This window comes from Anas platyrhynchos, chromosome 19 (genome assembly GCF_047663525.1).
Source record: "Anas platyrhynchos isolate ZD024472 breed Pekin duck chromosome 19, IASCAAS_PekinDuck_T2T, whole genome shotgun sequence".
Classification (NCBI taxonomy): domain Eukaryota; kingdom Metazoa; phylum Chordata; class Aves; order Anseriformes; family Anatidae; genus Anas; species Anas platyrhynchos.
Window position 1 is genome coordinate 4,113,412 of NC_092605.1, and position 12,320 is coordinate 4,125,731.

General features: G+C 45.2%; 1 protein-coding gene across 2 annotated transcripts in view; it reads left to right on the plus strand.

Annotated features, from left to right (window-relative positions):
• Positions 1-5,218: 5,218 nt before the first annotated feature.
• ABCC3 (ATP binding cassette subfamily C member 3) overlaps positions 5,219-12,320 on the plus strand; it is a 48,289-nt gene continuing 41,187 nt past the window's right edge. For both annotated transcript variants that reach the window (XM_027471310.3, XM_072025636.1), the window contains exon 1: positions 5,219-5,379. In XM_027471310.3, the coding sequence (XP_027327111.3) occupies positions 5,350-5,379 (30 nt within the window). In that variant the 5' untranslated portion in view covers positions 5,219-5,349. The remainder of the gene's footprint in view (positions 5,380-12,320) is intronic.

The window sequence follows — 12,320 nt, forward strand, 5'->3', positions numbered from 1 at the left end:
ACAGCGCATCCAGAGATGATCCCAGGGCTGTCCAGCATCTCAGAGGCCATGGCAGCAATTCAAAGGCTTCTTTGTCTCTGCATGTGCTGATGTTGCCTTGAAACATTTTCAAACGCAGAGCCCAGCACATCTCCCTGTGTGTGCCAACCCGTGGCCGCTCTGCGTGGGCACTCGCACACAGCAGCAGCATCTGCGACCCGTGGGCTTGGACAGTTTAATCTCTGCTTGGCCCAGCATGGGAGGAGGATAATCACCCTGCCTTGCGTGGCTCGTGCTGGCTGGGCGCTGGCGGAGTGCTTGTCACTAGATGGCAATGCCACGAAGTGCTTTAGCTGGGATGTTTGTGTGCCTTAGATAAGGCTGCACCTGAGGTCCTGCTGTTTCTGCTCGGCTTGGCGTGTTCTCCAGCGCCGCCAGCCACCGCCTCGCTGGCGTTTTTGCGTTTGAGGATGATTGGGGTTTAAGGGTATTCTACGTGCTGTATTCTATGCTTCAGATGTGTTTACAGCACTATATAATGTTGCAACACCCTCTGGCAATTTCTATTATTGCTTGAGTCACCGGATGCTTTAACTGGCAAGTCCTCAAGGTCCTGAATAGATTATCTTTCAGTACCTATTTAATAGTGCGAATAGTGCAACCAAAGACCCCTAAGCTCCAGCTGGAAAATAAAAAGGACGGTTAAACCACTTAATTACTTATTGTGCTGACAATTATTTTGCAGAAAGAGAAGGTAGATTCCAGCTGTTCTTGGGAAAATCAAGAAGGAGTTAATGCTGGAGTCATTCTGCAAATTAAAAATGCTGCGGAGGGCAGCATGTGCCGAGCTGAGACAGGCGAAGGCAGCACAGAGCCTCTCTGCTGGGTGTCACCATCCCAGTGTGGCCGAGGGCCAGTGACAACTCCCTGTTCATTCAAACAAAGCAGGATCCTGCATTCACAGCGGGATTCCTGCAGCCACCGTGACTTCTGCGAGCCCGTTTTGTGATGAAATCCTGAACGGCTCCAGCCCATTAAAACTAGGAGAGGCTTACGTGGTGGCCAAACTGGCAGGGGGAGAGGATAACCTGTGGCAAGTGTGTTGGGGACTGACATAGATTAGTTTGGGCCTTGGCCTCAGTAAGCTCGAGTGCCATGTGCTGCTTGTCTGTGTCTGTTTGTTCATCACTCAAATCTCTTTCTGCAGCTAAACCACCCACAAACTGAGGTGTGTTACACCTGCCATGGGTTTAATTAACCTCTTTAGGCACTTAAGAGTATGTATGTGAAATTATCTAAAATGGGACAGAGACACCCAGTGCCTTCAGAATTCAGCTGCTCACAGCTGAAGCAGCTCCAGGACCACTTTGGGGCGATCTGGCTGGTTCTCAGCACGTACGGGTTCTGCTCATGGCTCACAGGGAAAAAATGTGGGAGCACAAAATGTGGGAGCACTCACGGAACAGGGGAGGATGGCATTACACACAGTGTCCTGGAGGAGTCATGCGTACACCATTTTCTCTTCCAACAGAGCACTGGGCGGATCCCACCTCACCCCAGAGCTAACAGGAGGACTTTACAAAGCAGCTGGAGGCCAAATGTGGTGTGGTCCCTCTCCCTGCACTGGTTCTCCAGGGAAGTGCCACCTCTGTGATTCCAGCCAGGGGAAAGGTCTTGCCTTCTGCTCCTACAAAGCCATCCAGCTGATAAATGCCCCAAAGCAAAGGGTGAAGCTGTGAGTAAAAGCTGAGGGCTGTGTATTCCCAGCCTGCTCCCTCATCTGTTTTAACTATGGGACTTCTAAACTGGCCATCGTGCTTTCCAGAAAGAAAGAAAGTCAAATCCTTTGCTGCTAGAAGAAAACACTATAAGCAACAGCGCTGATATTTTCAGAAAAAAAAAAAAAAAAATCTTCAGCTACTCATGCAGTGTTGACTTTAAGCAGTTTGTTGCAAGTCCGTATCTTACTTGTTAAAACACGGTGTCATCCTCTTTCTAACAAGTGAATTTATAGGGCCGTGCTGTAAATGCTGCTATAGTGGCCTGTTTTTCCTATCATCCGTGACACCTCTGCAGGTCTCAGGAAGGGAGTTTCTGTGCTGTTCAGCAGAGAACAAAGGTGATACTTGGAGTCAACTAACAGTAAAGCTGTAAATCCCAGAATTCAAGCCCTCCCCAGCCCTCACCCTTAAAAGTCCTTCTTTATGCTGATTTCCTTGAGAGTAGGTCATGCTTCGCTTTCAGGGCCTTGCAAGTCATCATGAGGTGAGGGTTTGAAGAGCTGCCTGCCTTTTACCTGTCACTGTGCTTACACAAGTGGCTTTTCTCTCAGGGTACCTCCTTTCTGCCCAGCAATCGCTCTAGTTTATAGCTAACCTGCTTCTGTGTGGCCTTGGGTGTGCCTTTTAGGTCTTTCATGATTGCGCTGATTTTGAACACTTGCCCTACAAGTTAGCAGGTGAAAAGTCCTTTTAGCATGCAGCTGCCATGGAAAAAAGGATGCAAATACATTAAGGAATGAACTCGGATCTGATCTTGCCACTCCCCAGAATAAAGATATGGTGAGAAAAGGTGAGTTCATGACCTTCCTGACATTTATACAAAAGGTGCCATTGAGTTTTTCTACGTAGCCAGCCTGCGTTTTGGGGAACATCACAGGAGTGATTACATGTTCTAGGTACAGCCGTCTTCCTTCCATCATCAAAAGGAAACAGGACCAAAGAGTGATAGTGCTTCAGGCTCTGTTTTGCAGCAGGTTCAGCAGAATTTTTCACCATAGCCCTTCCCAGGAGCTTTTAAGTTTTCCCTCCATCTTATCTGTCAGACTGTTTAATATTTCTTTCATTCTTGCTTTTGATTTTTTTTTTTCTTTCTCTGCCAGCTTTTTTTTTTTGACAGACAGCACCTGGAAGTCCATAACCACACTGTGAAGTCAATGCAAGGTGGCAGGGTCTGCTGTGAGGTCCAGACTGGACTTTTTCCTCCAGTCCGTGAGCTCTGGAGGGGCATAAGAGGTGAGCTGGCACCCCCGTTGCACCCACTCAGCAGAACCATCCCTCTTTAATGAGCTGCTACCAAAGGCAGAAGCTGCCCACCGCAAACTAGGAAATGAAGCAAAAGGCAGAATCATCTATCCCACCTAATTTAGAATCCTGTGAGACCCAGGGAAAATCCCTGATACAGGACCTTTCCCTACAGATACAGTGGAGCATTCCTTCTGAAGTCAATATCTTAATCAGGGATTAAGGCACATAGCACATATCGTGGAACCATACAGTACACTGATAAAACAAACCTCGCCCCTCCTGTACACACAGCCTCTGGTAACTGTTCTTGAGGTACTTTTTACCTGTGACATCTCGTAATGTTAAAACCAATCTTAATTTAGGACAAGTTTCTAAACTTCACCGAATTGCAGGGGAGGAGGTTTAAAGAACCACAAAGGAGAACTCCTAGCTATTGCTGACTTTCCTGTAAACTTTCACTATGAACAAACACTGAACAGAAGTTCCTATGTCAGATTTGCAAAGAGAGCACACGGTGTCCTTCAATATCTCACTCACACAGTTGGCTAGGGTTCCTGTAAGTATTCCTTCAGAAGGTTGTAATGTGATTGTGCTGATTAGCCTGGATAAGTCTGAGATTTCAAATCTTGCAGGCAAACACCCAAGAATTTAATCTTGGGTGAGATCTTATCTTGCTACAATAGTAAGTTCAGTCATTTCTACAGCAAAAAATAACTGTGTCCCTTTAGCCAGATTATAGTAAATGGCTAGAACAAATGCTTAGCACTGTTAGATGAAAGCATTTGGCTTTCTCCAATAACACCACCTCCAGTGGGTGTCAAACCTAGTGTCAATGGCCCAGGCATAAAAGATAAGCAGATTTTTTTTTTTCTTTAGAACGGAAATATTTGGGGTGCACAGCAACTCTGGGCTTCTCATCTTTCTTCTTCCCTCTTTTGAAAATTTTTGATGGCAGCCTTCTTATTGACGGTTCTTCACCATGGACACTGGAACTCTTAAGATATTTAAGTAGATTTGTGACAATGGGGAGATTTGAGTGAGATGATGATATTGGACCAGATGCTACAGGAAGCAGGTCAACAAACAGCAGGTGCTGGAAGGCCAATAATGCTGAAGGACAAGTCCTGTCCAAGAGGAAAGCAAACAGTGTTCTTTCATTGTGAGGAAGTAAAAGCCAGGTTGTGTACAAGGTGCACTACAAAATCTATTAGTTATACATATATGTGAAATTTATTGACTGGAAGCTTTTAAAATAGAGCCTCGCCACTGCTTCAGCCTAATGTCTACAGAGGATGCAATCAGCATGAAGGAAGTGGCTGCAGATAGACAATAATTTAGGCACTTGCACAAGTGGCCAGGCTTAAATGTAGCTTGGAGAACTCCTGATTCCTGTTAGCAGGATACCAGCGAGGCTAGGCTACAGCCAGGCAGGAATACAAGAAAAAAAAAAAAAACAAAAAAAAAAACAAATAAACAGAAAAAATAGGGAACTAAGGCCATTTTCCTGAGATTCCAGACGTCCATGACTCAGGGTACAACACTGTTTATGAACAGCCATCTGTTCTTTCTTGTCCAGCACCCTTGGTTTCAGAGCTGTGTGGCAGGGGCTGTGCTACAGAAGCACAGGTCTTGGGCCTGGGTTTGCTGCTCTCTCTTCGCATCTGTGGTGCTGCTGAGGTAACCACACTTCAAGCCTTTCTAGAGGAGAGACACTGAGTGTCTCTGAGATGTAAATGTTGGTCTGAGCAGCTTGGATGGCTGGACACGGACAGCCTCAAACCCAGGTGGCCAGCAGACATCCCTAGGTGACCGGGGACATGTGCAAGCCCCTCAGCCCTATCTCTGCCCGCTATGTGGGAATTGCCAGTGTCCCCCTCCAAGAGCAGACCCTATTTATCTCCACAGGTGGCACAGAGCAAAGAAAACATCTTCCTAGGGGATTGATCCTTCCATGGGGAAGCCACCCTCACAGAGCAAGAAGCCCCACACTGGCAGCACCGCCTGCCTTTCAGTGCCCAGAGCCACATGCCCACGAGGGGAGACCTGGCACCTTCTCCCCGGCCCTAATGGCTACAGAGGGGTGCTTGAGGCGGCCTCACCGAGGCGATAAAGGCCGGGCCGGCGCCTCCCGTCCTGAGGGGGCGAGGGCAGCGGGGCGAGGCCATGGCGCCTGCCGCCGCCGCCGCCAGGGAGGGAGCGAGGGAGGGCCGGGGGCGGGGAGGTGCGGGCCCGGCGAGCCCCGGCCCGCCCAGGAGAGGCCGGGGCCGGCTTCTCCCGCTGTCCGGCGTGGGCCTGGAGGAGGAGAAAGAGGAGGAGGAGAGGCTCGGTTCCCCCTGCCGTGGCCATGGAGGTGTTCTGCGGGTCCCGCTTCTGGGTAAGCAGCGCGCCTGGCGCTCCGAGGAGAGGAGCGGGGGCCGGGCTGGCAGCGGCCCCCCTGAGGAGAGAGGGGGGCTCCCCGGGAAGCGGGCTCGGGGGTCCCCGCTGGGGGTGGGCAGCACTCCCTGGAGGCTCCCAACGGGACTTTGGTGCATCCTCTTTGCATCCTCAGCAGCCCCTCTCCGTGGGCTTGCCCTGCCGAGTTTGCCTAGCGCTGGGGCTGGTCACAGCTCTCTCGTTTGGGCTCCGTTGAAGGGGTGCGAATCTGTTTTGCAGCTCTGCCAACAGCTGGGCTTCATAGTGATGTTCCCGATCGTTGCTTTCTCCGAGGGTCCTGTGCTGGCATTGCTGATGTCCATCAGAGTGCTGCCTGCCAAGCGCCCCGTTGCTGGAGGGTGGTGGGCTCCTGGCAGCTAATCCCAAGGCTGGCGGTGGCTTGAGTTAGAGACTGGAGCCTTCAGCCCTTTGGAAAGGGGCTTGGAGCAGGTGCTGGGGCTGCAAGCAGGAAAGTTTGGGAAGTGCTGCTGTAGCCGTGTGTGCCTGCTGGCTGCTGCAAGTGCTCGGTGCAGCGTTGCTCCGCGGTCCAGTAACAGCGTGCTGTTGTTTCTCTCCTGTTCCGTGCAGGCAGACCTTACGAAGTCATGGGGATTTGAGCATGTGTGGAGAACTTGGAGCTGCCTTTCAATAAATCACGTTTTTTTGCATGTTAGTTTGTCTTAAGTTGACTTAACTCGAGAGGGATTTTTTCCAACAAAAGACCAGCAGGAATGAGAAGGAGTGGCTGGCGATGAAGCTCTTCTTAATAACTGCTAGGAAGGTATTAAAGAGCAACACAAGAGCAACAAGTAGTTGGCTCTGAAGACTTAATGCTGAGCTTTGTCTTCAGATAACTAATTATCTGTTAAAATCTCTGTCAACATTGCATTTTAAAAAGAGGACTTAGGTCCTGAGCCATTGGTTACATTTTTTGTTCAATCTCATATTTCCTTGCCAAGCACTCTGCACGCTTACTGCTACAGCGCTTGGCGGATAAGCTTGCTCAAACAAGTATTTTCAGCTCTTATTTCTACTATAAACACTTATAAAACAGGAACAAGCACAAACAGACCAACACTGCTTGCTAGCTATTGACTGCAAGAAGTTTGCCTTAGCTTCTCAAGGAAGGCTTGCTTCAACTTCTATTGGTGCTGAAAACTTTTGATAACTATTTATTGATACAGTAATGTAAAATGTTCCAGCAGTTATGCAGGCTTTTTAGTACTTTGGTTCATTGCCTTGTGCAGCACTGTTACTTTGCTGTGCAGTGTCTGTTGTATGTTACCCTCAGACAGTTTATCTTTTTTGTAACATTGCCAAGGCTTTTCAACACAAAATTTACAGAAAGTAATATAAAGGTAATCCAGATAAGGGGGTTTAATTAATGAACACTTCTGTATAGCCTAAATGATGATGAGATCTGAATAAGTTTAACAAAACATAAATAGTGATAAAAAATATATACCTTGTGTCTTGCTGGAAGTAATAGCACCAGTATGATTAACAGCAGTTAATCTGGAACATGGCTGAAATTTGGTAGTTCGGATTAGCAGAGGAATGCATTTTCTATCCAAGTCTGTAAAGAAGGTGTCAGGTGTGTTACAAGGCTCTCTAGAAACTTGTGTAATTATCACATGCTTATACATAAACATAAATTACTACTAAAGAATAAAGAGAGACTGGTTGAAAAGTGAAGAGCAGCATACCTCAAACAAGGAAATGAAATACTTTCCCTTTCTTTGAGGAGTGCCATTCACCTGAATGCGGAACCTGTCCCTTCAGTGCTTGCCGTAGGAGCAAGGTTATGAGTTACTAGGTCGTGAGCAGTGTCCAGCTTTTCTTTTAGGTCTCAAGGCTGGGCAAGACTCTTCTGGCTAGGTCCACCCAAACGCTCTTACATCAAAGTCCAGTAGTCTCTTGAGATTCAACAGGATCTGTTGCCTTCTTTTGATAAAATATTCTGCTGGCTGATGAACACTATTACTCTTCAGCTTACTGTGATTTCATACTTCAAAGACATGGTGTTTTTTTCCAGTTACTCCAGTAATGGAAATGTGTTTTGTCAAACTTAAATTTTGGTTCCTCCTGATCTTATTCTGTGTACCTGGCTTTCGGACTGTGGGGAAGAGTTTCTAGGGAAGGAAGCTTTGATTTCTTGTTGCCCTGCAGTGTCAACATTGGCATTAGTTATGAGATGGTAAGTCAGTGATGAATAATGGGCAAAATACTTGGTCTGGAGTTGTTTAGAGTCAGAACAACCTTCCATCTCCCAAATTGTTTTTAAAAATGCTTCCCAATAACTTTGTGGGATGGAAGAGGTGACCCAGTGACCAGCAAACTGGACTCAGTAGCCAAGAGTCTTACACCCTATTTTCGGCAGCCAGGGGCATTTTCCCTATTAACAGGAGGTGTACGCTGTGAACTGATGTTATGAGAGAGGTTGTACGTGATGGTCATGAAGATGACCCTGCAGTCACCTTGAAACAATTTGCTTTGCAAATGCACAAATGTTCAATAAAAAAGCAGACATCTTGATGTCCACAAAAGTTGGGGGTTTCCACTCAGCTGTACACTTTAAAAGGGGAGATCAGGGTGAAAGGCAGTTGCTGGCCTGTGCACATAAACTGATGGTGTTCAGCCTTGCAGTTCAGATCCAGGCTTTGATAAAATGTGAACTAGTTTAAATGGTCACTTTTTCATAGCTGGTGAACTTCAACTCTTTCCCCAAATTTTGCCAAACAAACTGGATATTTTTGGAAGCTGAATGGCATACTGGTGTCAGTTTTAAAACTGTTTCGAGCGAAAGGAAACACAATCTTCCAATTTAAACAGTTCTTCATTCTGGAGTTTAAACCAACTACAATAGTTTCTTGTTAAAAGGAGATCAGAATCAAAACAAAACAGTTCAGAGTTAGCTCATGAAAATATTTAGTTTTAGCTAAATCAACTTTAAGAGATGATTGACTTATCTTGGGTTTTTTGGCTTATCGAAAGTGTTAAGGTTTCAACTCTTCACCCTGATGCAGGGTGGGGAATTTTGCTGGAAATGTCGAGGGGCTGGCTTTGTGTGTTTACACAGAGGTAAAATAATTTCCTGTTCAACCCATTTTAGAAATGAAAAACTAAGGAAAACACTCTCAGTCACATTAGGAATTTATGAAAGCTTCTGGCTTCTAGCTACTGCTTTACCTGTTGAACATGCAATCTGCATACAAATATAGATTATTCTATATATGAAAGAGAAACAACCAGGACATTTTATTTTCAAAAGGCAGTACGAGCAATCTCATAATCTGAACACTTAGAAATACACTGTACACTTAACCTGGGAATTAGAAGCTAGTTGTCGATACCGCCTGGTTGTATTCCCATGCTGAATGCCTTTTTGGAAGAGGCAAATGTGATAGCACACACCTATGGACCATCTTGTGTGGGTGTGTTATTTACTATTGTTCACAATTACCTCCTGTTTTATTGTCACATACTTACTGCTGGAATGATGTACCAATTAATGTGACCCACAATCTCTGTACTGGAGAAGCAGACACTGCTGAATTATTGCTTTATTGCTCGTGTCCTCTGCTGCAGTGGGACATGAGTGGTTCCTCCCAGAAGCGAACAGGGTGGTCTCCCAGGGGGAGTTCAGCTGCAGGAGTGTTTTGGGCAGGTGAGGAAACAACGTGAGCTTAGAAAAACAAACTGTGCTCCAGTGTACAAACTTGTCTTTCTGTGGCTCAGACTCTCTGGGTGTGAGCTGGCACTATGGCTGTTGGGATAAACCACTTCATCTCGGCAGTATCGGGTATTGTTGGGATGATGGGTTGCATTGACACTGTAACCTACAAACAGTCTGTGCATAGGCATAAGGAGGAGCTTCTGTTTTCTTATTTTTTTCAGCACAAAAAGGACAAGTGACAAAGTACCTCGTATGAGAGACTACGGCTTCTAGTCAGTTGTTGGTGAGATCCGGGCTTGTTTCTCTTGATCTTGCTTAGCCCATAGAGCTCGGATTTCTCAGCTACTTGTGTCTTGGTATCCTGACATCTGTTTTTTCCTTTTTTTTCTGTCCCACGTGGAGTGCTGTCTCATTGCACATCCAGAGGCTCTTGAGTAATTCACCAGGAAGTTGCAGCAACTCTCAGAAGTAAACAATACCTCAGACTTGTCTTTGAGAGAGTCTCATATATCCGAACACAAGCACCCCATTAACCTTTATGTTTGCAGATAGTCCTTCACTTTGAATCATTTTGTGAAATTTGGTTGGGTTTGGACTAAATGTCATGCCGTTCCCTGGAAATGCAGCTTCCTGCCCTGTTAGTTCACAGTGCCACCCTTCTCCCCTCTGCATAATTTCTCTTCTTGCTTCCTCATGTATCATGCTTACGTTTCTGTTTTCAATTCAAGATGACTTAGAATAGGTGTAGGAGGGGAAAATACATCTTGCAAGGGAGATGACAAACAACGTGCTCGTAACACGTGTACAAGTTTATTAAAACAAAAAAGCTTATGTTACCTGTCCCTAAATTAATAATAAAACCTGACACCTAACATTTCAATTATTCTGTTGCTGTTTCAGCTCAACTAGTTCCAGCAGAGGAAGAATGAAGTGAAAGGTGGTAGCAGGTCATTGCAGAGGAGGGATTCAGCAGTAGGGTGGCATCATCCGGACTGGCTGTTCTGTATACATCAGCTTCCCCTTCTGCCACGCTATAATAAACACAGAAAGTTCAGTGTTTATAGATCCTTTAAAATGACACAGACCTGCACATAATCTTTGTTAACTGCATTCACTTTCAGATAACAGGCTCCCAATTACATAAATCTCTCCACAGACTATCGTGTCGGGTGTCTGTGTTCTGTCTTGTGTTAGGTCGGCGATCAAAGTACGTGGCTTGAGTGGTCTCTTCAGACGTCAGGTCTGGGAAGTTATTCTCTCGCAAAGGGTGGCTGTGTTGGTAACATCCTGAACTTAAAAGCAATTGAGTACTCATGTTTAAATCCTTAATAATTAACATTCTCGAACTGACTTGAATGGAAGCTGTTAATAAAGGATATGGGCATCAGATTCTGCAATGTCAAGAAAAGTATAAATATTTGTTATTAGATCTGGAGCATTAGCAGGGACCTGTTAGCATTCGTCTGTGCATGAACAGTAATAGACTGCACTGGAATCTGTCTGGGAGAGACAAAGTCTGGATTTGAAACTTGTGAGCAAAACTTAGTGCCAGTGAAAGCTGCCAATATCGAGGATTTGTGGAGTCCCTCAGTGGCAGTTGCCAATTAATGAAGCTCATAAAAATGACATTTGTTTCACTGGAATATGTGAATGTGATTGCTCATGTTTTTAAAGGGAGTTGGCGATTGCCATTTCCTTCAAGCCAGCATGCTGACGGCAAAAAATCAGGGTAGTCCTTAGTGCCCAGCTGCATGCTGCTTTGTGGGAGATGCTTCCAGAAGGCATTTTGGTCCTAAAGCCCCGCTTGTCCTTCCCTTTCGTGTGGTTTTGGGGTTGGCACAGTAAAGCTTGAGGGTGCCTCAGGGTGGAGCAGGTATGGAACTGGGATCCTGTTGTAGGGAGGCAAGGTCCCTCCTTGCTTTGACTGTGAATTAAAGCCCCAGAAGGAGACTATCTGTAGCAAATCCCAAGGTCAGATATGTTCGTCAGCTTCTGACACAGCTGTTTCTCCCTGGTCACAGCTCTGACTTTTTAGTTTAAGTGACGCAGTCAGTACGTACAAGCTGAAGTGGCTGGGACTTAGGAATTCGATAAAGTTTGCCTCCTGAGAAAAAATATTTGAAATAAAATGTGGCATACTTGAGGAGCTCCTTAAAATGGAGCTCACTTAATCGCTCCAGTTAGGAGTATAAAGCGTTTTAAGATGGGGCTAACCTACCTGGTAGGCAATTTGCTATGCTACTGGAGATATAGTCCTTTCTGTGCATGTAAATCTGTAATATATTAAAATGAAGAGGCTCTTACTGTTTAAAATTTAATTTAAAAAAAAATTCCTTTGAGAAACCTATTAAATGAGATCTTTGATTTTTCCAGTGAGCTAATGCTCCATTTGTCTCCTGATACTGCCGCGAATATGATGGGCCATTATCCAGTCACACGTTATTTGGCAGAGCTGAAGGACAGCATAGCAGGCAAGCAGCCAGAGGAACGCATTTATGCTTTTACACAACCAACAGCCTTGCTTCTGTCTTGGGCCTGTGTGAGCTGGCACCTCGTCCCTGTGCTAACGTGACGGCAGCGTGAGGGGCAAAGTCAATGCAGTAGAACTTAGATCCTTTGCAGTAATACCACGTGTTGGTGTCATAAAGCTCTGAATCAGACCACGGTGAGGAATGAGGGAAGAGGGAGGAGAAAAAATGTTTCACGAGAGTTTTCCTGAATTTCAAAGTCATTTGGTTCCACAAATAATGACTTATTTTTCTTTTCCAAAATTTCTCAGAATACAGAAATACGTTTGATGTTTATGCAATTAAAAATGTATAATCCGCATTTCTTCCTTTTCCCCAGTTGAAAAACATGTATTCTAGAATCTCCTCCTCCCCTTACACACAGTTTTCTTCCTCTTTCATTTCTCTTTGCTATTATGTATATTTGGAAACATGGGAAAATCAAAGGGAAAAATTCCCTGCATTCTGCATATCATCTTTCTATTACTGACATGGGAGGTGAAAGCAGACAGTGGAACAAAAAGCATTAAAAATAAAAAAAAATAAAAAAGGAAAAAAAGAAACTTTAGGCTTTTATTTTTTATTTCCTTTGAAAAAGCAAGATATGTTCTCCGGGAAACTAGTTTACTATCAGAAGTTCTGTTGAATGGAAAATTGTAGCCATTAGCAATCTTCATATGTAGCAACACTATTGTCTGCTTCTTTTTTCCCCTTTTTTCT